Genomic DNA, 19,789 nt, shown 5'->3' with positions numbered 1-19,789 from the left:
AAGCTGGACTAGATGGACCTATGGCCTGATCCAGTGGGGCTGTTCTTATGTTCTTATGTTCTTATGATGCCATCAAACAAGCATCTAGCTGCCTTGGGCATTTGCTTCTGCAGTCAAGCATAAGGCCTGCAGGCCAGATGTGACCCATAGAAGCTCTTTATCCTGTCCTCGGGCTCTCCCAGCACCACCACCAGCTGCTCTTAGCTGCTGATTTGAGCTTAGGTGTCACTGCTGAAAGGGCAGCCCACATGATAATTATCTTGAAAATATGATCAAGATTTGCGTATTTTCTGTCATTTGCAGCTAACAAGGTCCTAAGTGCTAACAAAGTGCTTCTTTCTGGCCATGATCTGCTCAGTGACATCACTTTGTGTTTAATGACATCACTTCCAGCCTTCAGCAGGCATCATGAATACTCTTAGGCCACTATATGAAATGAGTTTGACACCCCTGATTCTAGTGGTTCTGAAATATGCAGGAGGGCCCTCCTGCTGACCTCAGGGGACAGGCCACTTCATAAGGGGCTTCAATTAAATTTAGTTAAAGTGGCTTTAATCACCATTTGCTTGCAATCGTTCAGCCCATCACTGATCCCAAGCAGGGGCTCAGGACTCATAGCTTCCCTAGAACCAGGCAGAATGAAGCTGTAGAGCGGCCTGTCATTCACATACTGCAGACAAAGAGACACACACAGAAACATTACCCAATTCCCCAGAAGCATAGATGCTGAGTAACATGGTGCGCTTCTCTCTAGGACAGTGCTTCCCAAACCGTGGGTCAGGACTTATTCATGGGTCATGACCTGATTTTTGGTGGGTCTCCAAAAGGTGATGGAAAGATCAGATAACTAATTGCCTCAAGCACTGAGGCTGTTCAAAAATCAGCTACTATAGCTCCTAATGCTCCTGCAAAGAGCTCAGGCTGCAATCCTATGCACATTTTCCTGAGAGTAAGCTCCACTGAAGACAATGGAGCTTACTTCTGAGTAGACAAACCTAGGCTTGTGCTGTCAGCTCCTGGAGTTTGCAAGCCAGAGGGAGATGAATGTTTGAGGGTCTTTTTCTGGCTATTACTGCTTACAAATAAATATTTCTAGAGCTCCTTTTAGGCCTGGCCAGCCTAGGTGGGTCCGGATAGAGTGTGGTTTTAAAAAAGTGGGTCCCGGTGCTCCAGAGTTTGGGAACCACTGCTGCTCCAGGAGCAGGAGAAAGGGTTGTGCGGATGCAGCCGGGTCAGAGCCCAATCCTAGGCAGGTCTAGTCGGAAGTAAGTCCCGTTAAGGTCAATGGGGCTCGCTCTCAGGAAAGCGTGACTAGGACTGCAGCCTCCGCCGTGCTGTCTGCGGGAGGAGGAGCCGGGCGGGAGGCAGATGCAGCGGGGAAAGGAGGAGTCCCCTCCTGACATCACAATTCCCCTCCCCTCCCACCCCACCCCCGCTGGGCTCGGCGGCAGGCAGGCAGGGAGTGAGCGCCGGTGCGCGGTGCTCGGGGTCCCGCGCAGTGCTCGCCCAGCGATGCTGCGCCCTCCGGTGCCCGGCTCGGCGTAGTGGGTCCCGCGCGCAGGATGAAGGAGCTGCCTGGCGCGTCGCTGCAGAAGGCTTGCCGCCTCCTCGTGCTCTTCTGCTTCCTCCACCTCTCCGTGGTCTTCCTCTACTACTTCGCCGGCAACAGGTTCAACTTGCAGTGGAACCCCGAGCCGGCGGCGGCGGCACCTCCGAGGGGCCCCGCGCCTCCCCACCGGGAGCCGCTGGGGCTGAAGAGCGGCAACCTCTCCAAGCCGGACGCGGATTGCCCCGACCCCTCCCCGCTGCTGGGTAAGCAAGAGCCCCGCGGCACGAGCCTGGGCGGGTCTCCTCGGAAGTAAGCCCCATGGGCGGCAAGGGGACTTACTCCCGGGAGAGTGTGCTGAGGATCGCAGCCTCCCTCGCCCGTCCAGTGTGCACACCCTCGTTCCTGCCTCTTCCCACCACCCCGCATGTGCCGCCTTCACCCTCGCTGCTCTCCCATAGCTGCACCCCAGTCTCTCGCCTCTCACTTTCTCCAGCCCCATTTCCCCATCGCCCTTACTGGCTGCATCATCCCCGGTTCCACTTTCTTTCTCCCTCCACCCTTTCCTCTTCCTGTCCCCGTGGGGGCCCTGCCCTGCCTTCCCTCGACGGCCACCTACCCTACCAGCAGAATCCCCCACACTCCTTAGAGTCCAATCATATGCCTGTCTACTCAGAAGTAGGTCCCAGAAAAGTCAGTGGGACTTACTTCCAGGTAAGACTGGATTGCAACCTCAGGGCCCAGTCCGATCCAACTTTCCAGCACTGGCACAGGCCCAAGGTAAGGGAACAAATGTTCCCATACCTTGAGGAGGCCTCTGTGACTGCCCCACCACCACATGATGCCACACATGGCCCCTTGGCATGACTGTACTGGCACTGGAAAGTTGGAGAGGGTTGGGCCCTCAATCAGTCACATCCTTTCTCTCCCCTGCTTTCCCACTCCTTTGTACTAAAGGTAGTGGGACTTTTTTTTCTAACAGTAGTGAACAATAGTGAACCCAGTAGGAGTGCCTTTGGTTTCCTCTTCCAACTGGTTTCAGCTGTGTTCAGAGGCACCTCAGAAATAGATCCAGTTGTTTTTGTGAACCTTTGTGGTAGAGAAAGGAAAAGTGGACACGCTCTGTTTTGTAAGCGAGGCTGCTATCCCATTGCCTGCTGACTTGAGAGTAAGTCTTAGTGAACAAAGCAGGACTTCCTTGGAGTCAGCATGCCCAGGTCTGAGTCATTCTGTGCACTCTTGCTTGCCAGTAAGGCTCATTGACTTCAGTGGGCTTTATTTCTGAGGAAACATGTATAGAATGGTGCTGCTTGTAACTGCTTCCATTTTTGTTAAAGCCACCCACTTCCTCACTTAAAAAAGTTTCTCCTTCCGGAGTTGGGGTTGGTTGTTTTTTTTTTTATAGCTATAGATCTGTCTGACTGAAGCACTCTGCAAATCCTATAGTTCAGCATATAATAATTCAGCCTGTAAAGGGGAATGTATGTGAATGAATCACATGTACCACATCAGGGCCTCTGAGAGGGGGGTGTAGGGGGTATACCGTACCTGGCCTTGGATCAAAAAGGGGACCCAGGAGCCAAATTCATATTTGAAGGGAGAAGGGGCCCAAAGCAAACTTTGTACCACCTGGTAAAATTTCTCTCAGTGGTTCTGTGTCATGTTGCTGAAGAGGCTTCTGGGAGAAATTGGCTCTCAAGCACAGAGTTACATTTTCTGTTGGTTGGAGGAGGTGAGTTGCTGGTTTTCTTTTGGTGTTTGGCAGAAGGACAGGTTTCTTGGTCTTCCCTTCCTGGAGCAATGTCAACAATTGCCATGGGGGATTATAAATTTGTTTGGAAATGAACTCTATAGTCTGAGCTGATGTTCTTGGCAACTGTCCCCTGCAGTGGTCCAACATATGGGGCATTGCCACGTAACTGCATACCCCCTCCCACTGCACTGTGGTTGCTGAATAATCCTTGGCATCTCCAGCTGAATCACAGAGTAGCAGGGCTGGGAAAGGCCCCTCTTCTAGACTTTGATGTCGGTGCTGGACAAGATGGTTTGACTCAGCGCAAGGCAACTTCATATAAACTGATAAAAATAACCCCAAACTGAATATAGAAAGACATGATGCAATAATCTTTTCCAAGCTTTGTTAAATAATTTTGCACATTGGATTTCCTATATCCTTGACTTTTTAAAGTTCCCAAATCGTCAAAAAATGGGCACCATCCAGAATAAAACACCACTGCTACCACCAGTTTATCCATGACTATAATTCAGTTTTCATTTGATTTCTTTGAAATTTTGGATAACTTGCAGCTGTCACCAAAAGGTGCCCTAGACAAGGTATTGTACTCGTATCAACAAATTCTCTTGATTTTTATAATCAACAGAATTTGTGTGGTTTTACATGAATGCCTCAAATATAGAGCTGCTCTTGCAGCTCTGTAATTGAGCTTACAGAAGTCCCATTTTGCTCGGTAATTTTTTTCTTAAATCAAGCTGTTTATTTTATCCTTGTTTCTATGGAATCCGCATTTGCTGACGAAGATAATTCAGCAGCTATATCAAGCTATGATCAGGACAGAGGAGAACTCTGCACTGCGCTCTTCCACAGTTGTGCTGTGTTTGAGAAACACAAGGCTAATGTCATTTGTTACAGTGTATTAAATTTTTTTTATTCACTTTAGTAAAGTTCAGTTTTCCATTAAAATGTGGCTGAACTAGATTCAACATCAAAAGATGCAAAAATACCCGTTTCCACAGTTTGCAATACAAAAGTGACTCACTGCCATTCTAGTGGTTATGATTTTATAAACGGGAATCTAGAAAACTGTAAGGGTAATAGAATATCTATGTCTAATTTCTTTTATTTTTCTACTGTCCCTTCTTTCCCCCCTTTCTTGTTTTTGATGTGACAGTTTCATTCATAAATGTATATTTCAATTGTTACTGTGATGGCTTATTATCAAATAGATTCATTTCGATAAAACTACCATAGTTCATAAGCTCGGGTAATTTACCTAGTACCGCATTATGGTTAATGTCGCATCTAAAGTATCTCAGTGTAATGGAATACTGGCAGCTGGTTTTTGTATAGGTAACCAATAAAATGCCCATGGTCATGACAAACAGGGTGTTTGTGGAGGTAGCTATTATGCTTACCTTGGCAGAATGCTTGTCAATGGGTGCTGGGCTATGTTGAGGGGGATAAAAGGCAGTTTTTTTCCCTTTGTAAAAGTTTCCAAGTCTAGCAGTTTTCTTCATAGAAGTGACAACAGCCACTCACATATATAGAAGAAACTAAAGGATGTGATTAGATGCTGGGATAGAACTGCTCCTTGTGCCTTCTGATTGCAGCCAGTGGAAACCTAGCCACTTGCTACTGATTAGCTTTGTCCTAGATTCCTTTTCCGGGTCATACTATGGTGTAGTGGAACGTGAGCAGCTGGCTATCTATATAACTTGTTCTTCTAATTGTGACATTTTCAGCTTTTTAGGTGTGCCACTTTCGCTTTATTCCGTTTTTTAAATTATTTTTGTTATTAATGATATGTTTCTGAAAGCATCCATGAAAAGCTGCCACTGTGAAATCTTGCGATTAATTGTGAGTGTGCAGGAGCTGTGCATGGTGGATTGCTCCATTTATTGTCCATTATGCCCCATCCCTTCATCTGCATAGCCTGTTTCTTAGTCATGCTATAGCGTGAATATTGGGAAATAGATGCAAACAGATAGGTATGCAAAGTGTAGTGTTTTAACTTCATGCAGTGGGATCCAGGGAATCCTTACTCAGTTGACCTATTTTTCTTGCATTTTACTTGCAGACATGCAATTTGGCTAAGGCTGAAGGTGTGTGTGGGCACTTGGCCTAGGAAAAAAGGTGTAACCATAACCAAGTTTGCTATGTCTATTCCATGTGAAAACTAGCACCTTTACTTTTGCCTCTTTTTTGAGATGGGGAGGGTGATGAATGGATTGTGAGAAAGTCTTTACTTTCTCCCTGTCTCCTTTTGTAGATTCCATTCTATTGTACATTTTCTTTTAACTGTATGCCTCAGACATGTTCAGTTTCTTTTCTATCACTTCCTCTTACTTTGATCTTCCAGTTTCTACTTCTGATCATCTGACATTACAGCCATAAAAACCCTTTATGAATTATTAGACCAGGGTGTCAAATATAAGGCCAGCGGGCCAAAGAGTGCAAAGTGTGAGAACAAAGTGGTTTATTTTTGGTCCTTATCTGCTTAATGATGTCACTTTCTACCTAATGATGTCACTTCCAAGCCTCAGCGGGCCCCATGAATGCTGTCCGTCCCACTGTACAAAATGAGTTTGACACTCCTGTGTTGAATCAACACCAGCATTCTTTTTCTAGCCAGATGAAGAGCTGAAGCAGAGCATGGATATTATTGCTGTCCCTTATAGTTTGTCACTAGCAACTGATGTTCCAAGTATACTACCTCTGTATATGGAAGTTCAGTTTTGCTGTCAGTGCTGGTGCTAATAACTGTTAAGTTCCATCCTCCAGGAATAGATTTTTTTAAGGCAATTTAACCAACTTCTGCCCAGCCCACAGGTGTACTAATTTGATCCCTGCTGCATAAATGCAAAGTTGGGCAGAAATGGCTTAAGCCAGTGTTTCTCAAACTGTGGGTCGGGACCCACTAGGTGGGCCACAAGCCAATTTCAGGTGGGTCCCCATTCACTTCAGTATTTTATTTTTTAATATGTTAGACTTGATGCTACCATGCTATGCAACTGCATTTGGGGAAATGTTACAGACCTGTACTTTTAACAGGCTACTGTGTATATTCTTTTAACAATGAGATTCAATGGGACTTACTCCTGGGTATGTGTGGGTAGGATTACAGCCTAGGATTGTTAAAAATTTTCCTGCTTGATGATGTCACTTCCGGTCATGACATAACTTCTGGTGGGTCCTGACAGATTCTCATTCTAAAAAGTGGGCCCCGGTGCTAAATGTGTGAGAACCACTGGCTTAAGCTAAAGTTCTTTCAGCACATCTTAGTAAAGATTTGTCCACAGCTATTCAATAAAGCCTGCAATTTTGATTTCAGAGACCATGCAACTCCAAGTTTCAGTGCTATGCTTGAAGATGTGTTAAGCACCAAATCTTTTCAAGTTATGAAGAAATACCTGCTTTTACTCTTCTAGTAAACACTCATCCACAGTGGTTGTGAAGTTCCTTGTCTCACTGCAGGGGTGATGAGTGGGGACTCACCATGTTTTGTTGTATCAAACCTGTTTGTTTTAAAGGAACTTAATTCAGCTGTTCGGATGGCATGCTTTTTTGAGGCAGTGTACCTTTCGGGTGTCTTTTAGGTGACCTTGGATTGCTTGCAGTTTGTTGAGTTTCTGCTGGCTGATACGGATACTATCATAATAGAAATATAGACCCGGAACTTGTTTTGACCTCGTGTTTGTTAAGGAGACTAAATATTTCCACTGACCAATAAGTACAAACAATACGGAAATGAGACAGAGACTGGGTTGGACCCAGGCAACTTGTGACTGACCAAGCAGAATGCAGCTCAGCAGCCATATCCTGTGACCTGCCAATGCTTGACACACTCGCCCAACATGTGTTTTTGCAGTACAAGACTTGCAGAACAAAAAAATTAGCAAGCCCCTGCTGGGCTTCATATGTGCTTGGTGGGCTGCATTTGGCTTGACAGTGTATTGTGTAGCTAATAGGGTGGGGGCTATTTTGTAGTGAAGGATTTCCTCAGATACTTTGGAGGTGCTCTGATGGCTTTCAGGTTGCATTGCCTGCTTGATAGCTGCTCCTCTCAGCTTGAATGTACAGCTTGAATCTTTGGTTTTGAGCTGCTGTAGAGTAGTGGCTAAGTGAGCTGTAAATTAAGATGTCCCTGGTTCAGATCTCTCCTCTGCCATGGATTCACTAGGTGTGGCCTAGTGCAATATGAGGATGATAGCACTCGCTTACTTTTGTTTACATGGTGGTTGTAAGGCCATCGGGATTATTCATGTGAAGTGTTTTGCACATTTAGAAAACTGTATAAATGCTGCACATTATTATTATGGCTTTTCACATGAACAAGAACTTTGTGGTAAGCCAGTAAACTGAGAACTACACAGGAAGGCTGGTTGGCATAGATGAGATGTTTTTGTGGCTTCTGCTTATTGTGTTTGTTTCAGTGAGTTTCCTTTGCTTCTTAATTTCAAATTTAGTTTTATGCTTGAGGCTGTGGGATAGTTCTTTGCATTCAAAGTCAACTTCTGCTCACCAGCCTGTATTTACTTATGACACTCACTTGTGATATGTCTGTATCCTGAAAGAGAAAAAGAATCAATTCTCTTCCATTTTACAAAAGTTTTCTGAAGTCGTTGCATGCAGGCAACTCCCACTTGTCCCAGCATTATTTCATAGTTTAGGGACAGAAGAAGAGCCTTGCTGGGTCAGTCCAGAACTGATCTAATCAGCATTCTGCCTCCCTCAGTGGCCAACCAGGTGCTTCCTGGAAAGCCTTGAGCTATGGTTTGAAAGCCAACATCTTTCCCTTGCCATTATACAGTATTCTGTCCCCCCCCCCCCCCAGCAACTGGCATTCAGGATGTGTTCCCTATGAGACTGAAAGTTCAGGCCACTTCCTGTGGTTCAAAGCCATTGATGGGCATGTCTTCCATGAACTGGTCTCTCTTTTAAAGCCACCTAAGCTCATGACCACGCTACACATCATGTAGCGGTGAATTTCATAAATGTATTCTATGTTCTGCAAAGGAATTCCTTTTTGCCCTGATTCTACTGCTGATCAACTTCATCAGGTGGCTCTGAATTTTCTATGGGAGAAGGAGACAAATATTTCTGTCCCTTTCTCCACACCATGGATCTCCAAACTATGGCAGGCCAAATCCAGCCCACGGGCATTCCCCATCTGGCCTGCAGGGATTCTCTAGCCCTCTGGGAACCTCCAGCCTGCAGAGAAGCCTATCCTTGTAAAGGTGAGTTTGCAGAGCTTTTGGAAGACCTGTGGTGACCTGTGGAGCTCTGCAGGAACCATGTGGGGAAGCACTGCCTCCAGGGGTTTAGAGAAGGCGGTGCATGAAGTGACCAGCAGGCTGCTGGAAAGGAGGAAGGGCTGGGCTTCATGTGGAATTGGCATCTATCCTGGAACTACTACTCTGTAACCTGCGAGGTATTGCAGTCAGACTGGAGGAGGGAGGTGAGTGGAGAGCCGTGTGTGCCTGAGTTTGTTTGCCCCTCCCCCCCGTTTGGAAGGAATTTGGATTCCCTGGTTGGTTGGCAACCTTCAGTCTCGAAAGACTATGGTATAAGCCTACAGCACCCAGTATTCCCAGGCGGTCTCCCATCCAAGTACTAACCAGGCCTGACCCTGCTTAGCTTCCAAGATCAGATGAGATTACACTGTCCATTTTTACCCCTCATTTATTTTGCCTCTGTAGTTCTGGTCACTGGAGGAAGGAGGTGAGTGGAGAGCTATGTGTGCCTGGGTTTGTTTGCCTTTTTTCTTGATTTTAGAAACAAGTTGGGATTACTTGCTCCGTCCGTTTTTTCTCCTCAAAGTTATTTGTCTGTAATATATTTATTTACATTCTAAACTTATATTTATTTTTCTGGCCCTTGACATCATGCCAGATATATGATGCGGCCCTTGTGCTGAAAAGTTGGCCCATGACATTTTGCTTCCTTGAAGCAGAGCACAAAACAGTGCAACTTCCCCTCTTCTCTATTAAAAATCACTCCCTGTTTCTTTCTCATCTGGTCCTGTTTCCTTTTCTATGAGGAAAGGAGGAGGAAAAGCAGTGTGGTGCCATTTTGCCTTCCTTCTTCTGCAGTATATCCCAGGCGATGGTGGAAGGCTGCTGTGTTTCCCCATCGACAGGCTCACAATCTGTTCCCTGAAGCGGTCTAGTCGCCTTGCCTCGTGGTAGGGCTGGCCCTGTCTAAAATCGCCTTCCGTTTTCTGTTGATTGCCCAAGAAGCTGTTAGTGAACTTGGTATGCAGGAAGTATTTGATGCCCAGCAGCACTTTCTTCCTTCCTTGAGCAGGGGTGGGCAAACATTTTGTCAGGAGGGCCACATCATCTCTCTGACACTGTGTCCCAGTGTCAGGCTGGGGAAAAAAGAATTCATTTACACCTCAAATTGAATAAATTTACATAAATCAATATATTAGATGCAGAACTAATATGAATGAATGAATTTTACTGAGCTTATTTATAATACAGGCATGTAGAACCTCATGAGAACTATGGACTGTCATGCACAGTGAAAACATATGGACCAAGCCAGAAACACATGGAGACATAAGCTGTTCAGTTGTTGGCAATGGGCAGGGGAGGGGGGGTTAAATAATGTCCAGGGAAAAGCAGAAAACGCATGGAGATCATAAAAGGCTTTGCTCTAACTCGGCCCATAGCTTGTGCCTGGCTGTCGCAACCGGCAGTCATAGGCCAGCATGGCCTCCAACAGTCTCTGATGGCCATAGGTTCATTGGAGACTGTGGCTCCCTGTGGGCCGGATTGCTGGTCCCTGAGGGCGGCAAATGGCCCGTGGGCTGGGGTTTGTCCACCCCTGTGCTAGAGCAATGGTACTATTTCTATGAAAAATCATTGAGACTGTTGACCATTGTCCTGTTCCAGAGACCAGGAGACCTCTGACATTCAACAAAACATGCTTTTTTTTGCTTTTCCTGTTCTTTTAGTTCTCAACTTTTTTGGGTCTTGGTGCATTCTAAGCTGACTCTGATTAGTAGATTATTAATTTTATTGCGTAAGAGCAGCTATGCTGGCCCCAAGTGTCTTCCTTGTTTTCTGCAAGCAACTGTGCCAGGGTGCTCCATCTGGATACCAGGAAGGCAAGTGTGAACGAACTTTCCCTGCTAAGAAGGGATGTCCCATTCCTTGGGCAGTGAGGGGTGTCATTCAAAATTATTTGATCCTATGGTGCATTTAATTGCAGCATACTCTGAACAACTTTCCACATAGTTGCTATGGTGGCTCTAGTCCAAATCCAGCTTTGAAAACTAGATAACTAGACAGATGCAGTGAAGGAAAGTGGGGGCTCTGCTTTGCAAAGGGTGTAGTGACGGAGCTTCAATGAAGAGTCAAGTTGGTCTGTCTTTTAAAAAAAAAAAGTATGACAATGCAATCTTATGTATGTCTACTCAAAAGTCACCCCCACGGTATCTAGTGTGGCTACTTCTAAGTAAGTGTGTAGAGGATTGCAGCCTTGGGCTTACTTGGGGGGGGGGAGTCCCATTGAATACATTGGGACTTGCTTTATTAGATAATAAGCATTATTATTATTGGTGGTGATGTAATAGAGCAGACCCATCTGAACACAGTGCCATCCTAGTGGCCCTGCCAATCTGCCTCATGGCTGCTGTTGGACTCACATCAACCTAAAAATCCAATTAAAAAATCTAGGGTGCTGCAAACCCTGTGGCAGCCAATAGGGTTCTCTCCTGTGGAGTCTTGGGGACAACCTCTATAGAAATGACTAGTTGCATTGGCCAACAGTTAACATGCAAGTCGAACCCCCAACACCACTCATTTTTGAAATGGTGCTGTGGAGGTATTGGGATTGTCTCTAATTATTTCAAAACCAGTAAAAGTTTGAGTTCCACCTGCGGTTTGATCCAGCACAGACATTCTAGAAAAAGTTAGGTAGGGGCCTGTTTGCATGTGCAGTGGCTCGGCAGTTGTATCACTTGGTTGCTCTGAACACAAAGCCAACAGTTCTGGCTGTGCTTAATAGATAACTGTTTGCTTGCTTGTTCCGAGTATATTGGGAGAAAGAGACTAACGGTGCAATCCAATGCGTTTCTGCTCAGGAATAAGTCCTGTTCAATTCACTGGGGCTTTCTCCCATTTAAGTGTGTTCAGAACTGTAATCGTAGTGCTTAATGCTCGACGAGTTTTAGATTGAATTCTGATCCTGAAAATAAGGGCCAGAACTCAAATTCATTTTAATGAGGACTCCATCCCACTTTTGCCACAGCTTTTCTGTCCCTTGATGTGTGATGTACTTTATAGGCAGTCTCACTTCATGACTCTGAATTGTTCTGGAAATGGAAGAAGTTCCATTAAAACATTTTGCTGATTTAAGTTGGGCTGTAACACCTAGAATCACTGTGTGTACTAAATTGTGGGCCAGCTTTTAAATAAAACCCATTAGGCTCTCGTTTCCCCCCCCTTCCCTACTCCCTTATGCATCACGGTCAGTTTATGGCTTGTCTATTTGCACAGAGCATCATAAAACTATGAAGCACTATAACACTTTTGCTGGAATTACCATAGCAACTTACTGTGCTGTGTAGGATTCTCATATCAGACTGCAGCTAAACTATTGCTGGAAAATTCAACAGTCATTCCAAGCATGTGAGGGAAACAGCAGGCAAGAGAAGAGATGTGTGTGATTCTGATCCTCTTGGCAAGAAATACTGTAACTGAGGATAGCCCATTTTAAATCCACCATCTTTGTGCTCTATGATGCAGCCCTAAGAAATATGAAGCAACCACAGTATAGGGGAAGCAGCATTGGAATCCCTTCTAAAGAGGGGGCGTGAGCAGTATGGGAGATGGGATATTTTTATCTGTCAATCTATCTGGAGCTCTATATTCTGTTTTTCTGCCTCTGAGGAGGTCCATTTAACTCACAGGTACAATAATAAAATTCAGCCCCTTGAATTAATTTGAGCCTGGGAGCAGTTGAACCCATGCTCAGGCCCCACCCAGGACCCATGTAGCAGGATTTTGCACCAGGTGAAGCTTCTGGGCTGTCTTCAAGGAGTGCCCCATTCAAAGTGAATTTAAATAGTTCAACCCAGCTGTCACTAAGGCATATGTGACTCTGCCTTTCTTGGGAAGGGGTGCAGTTGAACAGGTAATTACTGACTGATTGGCAACTTTGAATGAGACTGAGATCAGAGTCTGAGCAGCCTCTATAAATCAACAAGGATTTTCTGCGAAGAAATATTACCTGATGCAGTACAGAACACTCATTGATTGCATTATGAATCATGGGAGTAGATGGTGAGGCAAGCAGGAAGTACATTAAAAGGCTTTAATTTGCAATGTCAAGAACTTGGCATTTGCAAAATGCCAGCAATAAAGAATTCTTGTGTGAATATCCTTCCTTTATACATGTGACTCATGTTCATTGCTGGAGATGAGCAGCTGGCAATGAAACCCTCCACAGTTATTTAATTAGAATTGTTAGCTCAGCCTATACCCGAGAGTCTTGGGCACATTATAGCATCTCTCTCGCTATCTCTCACAAACCCTCTAACATGCATCGCCCACAAGGCAACAGTATGCCCCAGTAGAATTCAAATGGAAGTCCAGACTTCCCACACTACATCTTTTTTTGCCTGTTACAACCAACTGAAGGATGCAGCTCTCAAAAGAGCCTCTTTCAAGTCCTCCCATAAGCCGCCCAGGCTCTGAATTTGTTATATTGGTGGCTGTGTCTCTCCACTTCATGGCTGAAGCCTCTTGTCTCAATGTTGTCCAGTTGTGATTTTATGCTTTCACTGTATGTTTATATGATTAGTCACTTTTCTAAAAATATTATTTAAAGAAAAAAGCCAGCTAACCTTCATGAGGCAGTTGTTGGACAGCCACTGAGAACTCCTTTAACGCCTGGTGCATCTGTAACATTCCCAATCCATTAATTTAGAAGGTTGGATTCCCTCCTCCAGCCTTTCCTCATGCAAATCCCCCACTCCCTTCTGTTGCTGGCTTTAGGCATGGTAGACTGTTGTCCGAATCAGTGCCATCTGGGAGCCCATATTATAATGTCACCCTTGCTAAAGAATCATTTGTCATGCTGCACATCAAGAACACAAAGAGAGTCTGGTCCAACAAGAAGCTGACGGAACATACCAAGATCCAGGTCTACAGAGCTTGCGTCCTGAGTACACTTCTGTACTGCAGTGAGTCATGGACTCTTCGCTCACAACAGGAGAGGAAACTGAACGCTTTCCACATGCACTGCCTCCGACGCATTCTCGGCATCACCTGGCAGGACAAAGTTCCAAACAACACCGTCCTGGAACGTGCTGGAATCCCTAGCATGTATGCACTGCTGAAACAGAGACGCCTGCGTTGGCTCGGTCATGTCGTTAGAATGGATGATGCCGGAGCCCAAAGGATCTCTTCTATGGAGAACTCGTGCAAGGAAAGTGCCCTACAGGTAGACCACAGCTGCGATACAAGGACATCTGCAAGAGGGATCTGAAGGCCTTAGGGATGGACCTCAACAAGTGGGAAACCCTGGCCTCTGAGCGGCCCGCTTGGAGGCAGGCTGTGCAGCATGGCCTTTCCCAGTTTGAAGAGACACTTGGCCAACAGTCTGAGGCAAAGAGGCAAAGAAGGAAGGCCCATAGCCAGGGAGACAGACCAGGGACAGACTGCACTTGCTCCCAGTGTGGAAGGGATTGTCACTCCCAAATTGGCCTTTTCAGCCACACTAGATGCTGTTCCAGAACCACCTTTCAGAGCACAATACCATAGTCTTTCGAGACTGAAGGTTGCCAACAACAACAGACCATCAAGAACATCTAGTTCTAGTTGAAAGGTCACTGTAAAGAAATATATTTGAAGCTAGGGGTGGCACAAAGGAGACATTTAAGCAAACCTAATGGAGGCAATAGGGGAAAAGGCAAATACATTTTTTAAAATTAGCATCTTCACAGATTTACCCTGAATAGTTAACTGAATGAATAACAACAACATTCTTCTGGTAATGTAAATGTGAAATATTATTCTCTGTCCTTTCCACTTCAAATGTAATTTATTGCAAAATATTTTATCAGCTGAACCCTCTTGTTCCTTCAAGAGCCTCAGCTCTGCATTTGTTGAAATCATGGGGAAAATGAGGGCAGAGGGGTGAGGGGACATGTGCAGAGTGGTTCAGTAGAAGGGAGGATGTTGAACCTTTCCTCCTCCTGCTGATTCTGCTCTACCAATGGCTCGCCCAGCAACTTCCCCTGTGCTGAGATCACTGCTCAGTGCTCTTTGTGGAGTAGGCTTACAAGGAGATAACAGACATTCTCATAGCCATGTTGGACATTATGGAAGAAAAATCTAAGCACAGAGTTGCACAACCACATTTTTCTCTGCTATTGACACATATCTGTATTCTGTGTAAGTGGACAGAGCTGAGGAATAACCCTAAAATTGTTCACTGGCAGGTGATTCTGAGGAGGAAGTTTTAAAGTCCCATTGCACTGGTGTTCCTGGAGGGGAGGGCAAAACGCTAAGTTTTTTAGGTGCCTGAACACCTGTGTAAAGCAGCCCCTCCCCTTCAGAGCCATTTGCAGCTGTGAAAGCAAAGTGGAGCGTTTTGCCCCCCCTCCAGGAAGGCCAGTGTCCCATTAAAATCAATGGGAGGCCAAACTATATCTGCTCAATTTTGAACAGGTGGTCCCCAGTACTACAGCATGTGAGCAAATGAGGCTTCCTCACTGCCAGCTATGAAAACTGGACTTTCAAAACTCCAGTTGCCATAACCAGCACCAGAAGCGTCCATGCATGTTTGAGGAGTGCTGGTCTCAGTCATTATTACATGAAAGTAAATAGTCCAGTTGAAATCACTAGATGTTCCATGTGGTTTGTTAAATATTTCAGTAGTTTGTTTATATCTTCAGGATCAGGTAGGTACTGTATTGTTTTCTGGAGTAAATTGAGCATGCTCCACATATCAGCAAGACATATAAAATTGTAATGGAGGTGACTTTGCAGCTTACTCAGAGCAAAGCAAAACTTCATAGAAAAACTGGTTTGAACATGATCCCAACACAAGTTTTATTACTATTGCACCTTGGATTTGGTGGTTCAACCTGTTCTGGATAGGGCAGTATACCCTTTGAGAGATCAGGTTTGCAATTGGGGGGGATTCCTTATTCGTGAATGGTCAAGTGGCAACTGTGCCAGCAGGACTTTTGCAAAGCTTCCTGTGCCACACCAAAAGTGCACCTTTCTGGCGAAGGCAAATCTGACCAGTGTCACATGCCTTTCATTCATAGATAAGTTGGACAGTTGCAAAACACATTTTCATGGGGCTACCCTTAAAGAGTACCTGGAAGCTTCAGCTGGTCCAGTATGTTGCTGCATGGGTTCTTGTTGGAACCCATGCATGGGAATATAACATTGCATTAATCACTGGTGTACTTTTGGGCTCAATTCAGTGTATTGGTTATAACCTTTAAAGCCCTTAATTACCTCGGACCAGGCTATTACTGTCTCTCCCCATGTGAATCTGCCCACTCACTTTGCTCAGCATTGAGGCCCCTGTTGTGTGCTTTCTCCTTCAATTGGAAAGGGCTCCTGACAGGGCCTTTTGGGGCATGGCCCCCACACTTTGGAACTCCCTCCTCCTGAAGACTTTTTTTGGCCCTGTCAGTGTATTTTTTTTAATTACCTGGTGAATACCTTTTTACTTAAGCAGCAATTTGTTAATTTTATATTCCTATTTGTATATTCCTATTTGCTATTAACTTTTTGGGTTTTTTTTTAAAGGTGGGTATGTGTTGAATAGTAATATTTAATTGGTTTTATTTTAATAATTGCAATTTATTGTTTTGTAATTTCTGCAGTTTTATATAGGGTTGTACATCACTTTGAGCATTTAATGGAGGTGTGAGAAGGAGCAGAGATCTAAACCCTCCGTCTGCTGCAACTTACCTTCCTGCAACTCCTTTCTTTAATTCCTTTCTCCAAGTACTTTTTTTCCAGTATTGTAGTTTGAGAAAAGAGCCTGAAGAGATAAATGGCACAGAAATAAGATGTGGGCAGGGGGAGTGTTTTGGAGTCATTTGTATACCTTGTTCACTTAAAAAAAAATGGACTCCTTTCCCTGTGTTTCTATGTGCTTGGGGCAAAGTCACATTTAAACACATGGATCTACCACTCTCATGTGTCTCAATATCTTCAAAGAAGGATCATCGTACCTCATTTGTAGGCTTTCTGGTGCCCCCTGCTATATGTTCTAGATTAGAACCCTGAGTTTCTAATGCTTTTCAAGCAATTTTCAAAAGACTACTGGATTGTGTGTGTGCGCGTGTGTGTGTGTGAGAGAGAGAGAGAGAGAGATTGTGTGAAAACTATGTACATACGTTTGTCAGCTGTTATATAGGTGTCCATTTTGCTTTAGAATTCTAATAGAGAAGTATTATAAGGTGTGTTTCAGTGGCTGAGCCGAACCTCAAGCGGTTTTGTTTTGCATGTGGTTAGCTTGTAAAAACTATACAAAAAAACATTAAAAAAAACCCCAAACCCAGAAAATGGCAATTTCCAAATTAGTTTAAGGTATTTCTACCCAACTTTGCATATACGCAACAGGGACCAAATGTGTACACTTGTGGGTTAAGAATAACTGTCTAAATTCCCACTTTGTATTTTAAAATGTCTGGTTATTAGATTGGCAGCCCGGTCTTAACTAAATCCCCATGCAGTGATGCAGGGGCACCAATGTGGGCTGTGCTGCATCCCATGGGGAGTTTTTGGCAGCTAGACATTTGTCCACTTGCCCTGGGATAAGCCACAGCAGTTGCAACAGGTCAACTCAGATCTGCACCAGCATTATAGTTGGAACACATCTGTGTTGATCCATGCACTTGTTTCACATAATTGTATTTTAATGTCCTGTCTTGTGGTGTTTCTCTCCCACCAACCCCCACCCCAGTTGGCCCACTGCGTGTGGAGTTCTCACATACTGTGAATTTGAAGGATGTGGAGGCAGAAAACCCAGAAGTCAGGGGAGGAGGACGCTACACCCCACAGGACTGCAGAGCACTTCAGAAAGTAGCCATTATCATCCCCTTCAGAAATCGAGATGAACACTTGAAATACTGGTTGTATTATCTCCATCCAATTCTGCAAAGGCAACAGCTTGATTATGGAGTGTATGTAATTAACCAGGTAAGTGCCAGACTCTGAACTGCTTGTTGCATGTGTAATAGAGGAGCACTTGTACTGTTGCTTTCTTTCAGATGCGTTTTTAATTTTTTTGCTGAGTAAATAAATAAGCACATATTGTACTGAGTAACAGTGGAAAGAGAGGTTTTTGTCTGTTTAAAAGAAGCTTTGCTTTGTAAGATGCTAACAAAACCACTAACAATTGACTTTAGTAGCTTATTATTTTTATTCATCTCTAAAATGCATACTCTGTATTACTTGCTCACGGGGTTCGTAGAGTGGCTAACAATTCTTTTAAAGTTGTGACTGCTACAGTATAACCTTTTCAATGTCAAACAATAAACAACCAGCAAAGGTTCATAAAAATCTTAACTACAGGTACTACAATATAACCATTACCATGTCAAACAGTAAGCAGAGATCCATAAAATGTCAAACAGCAGAGATCCATAAATCCATCCTGGCATCACCTTTCAGCAACGCAGATACCTTTTTAAAGCTGTTACCAATTCTCTAAAAGTCAGTGTTTAGCTTACCAGTTGAGCTGTTCCTGGCTGGGAGTTCTAGATGTGGTTGTCATCATCTTAACTACTTGTAACAGGAACACCCAAAGCATTTGCACATGGGAAGAAATGCTCCTTCTTCATTCCAGTTCTCGTTTTTTATAGAAATGCTACATCTGATGTGTTGGCTATGTCGCTGATCAAGTTAAGCATCCAAATTGAAATGATGTGCTTTTATTAATCCAGGAACTTGATAAACGATCCCTTCCCTACTTATATAGAACTGGAATGGGGCTTTCTTGGCCCTTCCTTGGTCAGTCTTGCAACCCACAGCACTCGAGAGACCTTTACAAATAGCATGATATGTGGGAGCTGCCAGTGGGGGGTATCTGTAACAATTACACCCCTTTGCTTGAGCAGAAGTGCAGTTCTAGATTCTCAAGATCCAACCCATTGAATTTTGAGACTGTAAAAAGTTCAGGAAATGCAAGCTGCTGAAGCAAGATTATAAAGTGTTCAGGTGCCTGCAAAGAGTATTGTTGAACAGGAAGGACTCCTTCATATATTATGTTTACAACATTTCTGCTTGATTGTGCTTTTGGTTCCCAGAATATGTTTCCTTGAATTTGGTTGTTAAATCAGCGCATGTATTCAGATTCAGCAGACTACTAGATCATCTTCTTGCCATTATTTTTAACATCACAGTGGTAATAGCTTCTCAATGAGTGGAATATATTTATTCCTTCCTTTTAGGGCATTATTCAGGGCTGTGTGGGAGAAAGACTTAATAGGCTGAAGGGTAGCCAAGCACCTTGAGGAGTCAGGTGGGCAGGCTGAAGGTCTTGTGGTGCAGAGGGAACATGGGGCCTCCTACAGCAACAATTTGCCCAGACTAAGAAGAGATTGTACATCTGGTGGCTTTTATGTTCCCATCTAATATCACCTAATTTTCCAGACCAAACAGATTGTGGCCAAAGTGTTGTGCAAATGTTTCAGCTGGAACTGTCTGCAGTTTCCTTCTCTGACCCACAATCCTGGTTGTGCAGGGAGCTGCTGCCTGATCTGCAGGGCTCCTGGTTAAATCATTTGCTGCCCAACTCTCATTTTTGTATGCCTTGGAGGATTCCTTTGCACTGACTGAGTAGCTAGCACACTGCTGCAACTTTTAAGAAATGAATGAAGCTTCAACTTGCTTACGACCATCTTTCTGGTGCATTTATATCACAATTTTGAAACATTTTCTTGTGGAGCCACTGTGAACTTCCCGACTTTGTCTGCCTGTACACACTTCTCTGTTAATGTCTTCCTGAACCTTGTGGAGGGTGATGCCCCTTGCATAATTAGGGACAACAAGAAGCAGAATGAATCTGTGCTCTAAGCTTTCATGAGATGTGCTTCTCGTATGCCAATTTTGTGCGTTGTGTACACCTGCATAACTGTCAAACTAGTACAGATTTACTGTTTCCTAGAGGAAACAGAAGTACCACATTCCGTGCATAAACAGTCTTTTTTTAGGTGATTAGCCAGCTTTGGTTAGAAAGGGATTTTACTAAAGAAGTTTTGAAATTACTCTGCTTACAGCAGCATTTCCCAAACATTTGATACTGTTTTTCAGTATTTCAGTTCTGTTTTTCAGTTTTGGATTCTGACTGAAGGAACATCTAGCCTTCCTCTTTAAAAAAAAAAATCTATCTCTTTTCAGTGTGTGTATTAAGATCCACTTTTCCATCCCAAAAGTGTTCTTGCTCTCTTCCTCAGAATGATGTTACTGTTTGTATGTTGACAGAAAGACAGAGGGCTCAAATGCTTCACTGGGCTTTTC

At 44.3% G+C, this 19,789-nt stretch overlaps 1 protein-coding gene across 1 annotated transcript in view; it reads left to right on the top strand.

Moving 5' to 3' along the window:
- Positions 1 to 1,443: 1,443 nt before the first annotated feature.
- B4GALT1 (beta-1,4-galactosyltransferase 1) overlaps positions 1,444 to 19,789 on the top strand; it is a 42,578-nt gene continuing 24,232 nt past the window's right edge. Inside the window, exons 1-2 of the mRNA XM_066614223.1 lie at positions 1,444 to 1,812; positions 17,232 to 17,467. Of these exons, the coding sequence (XP_066470320.1) occupies positions 1,563 to 1,812; positions 17,232 to 17,467 (486 nt within the window). The 5' untranslated portion in view covers positions 1,444 to 1,562. The remainder of the gene's footprint in view (positions 1,813 to 17,231; positions 17,468 to 19,789) is intronic.

Source organism: Tiliqua scincoides, chromosome 2 (genome assembly GCF_035046505.1).
Source record: "Tiliqua scincoides isolate rTilSci1 chromosome 2, rTilSci1.hap2, whole genome shotgun sequence".
Lineage (NCBI taxonomy): Eukaryota > Metazoa > Chordata > Lepidosauria > Squamata > Scincidae > Tiliqua > Tiliqua scincoides.
Note: the sequence above shows the minus strand (reverse complement) of the source record. Positions and strands in the feature narration are given on the sequence as shown.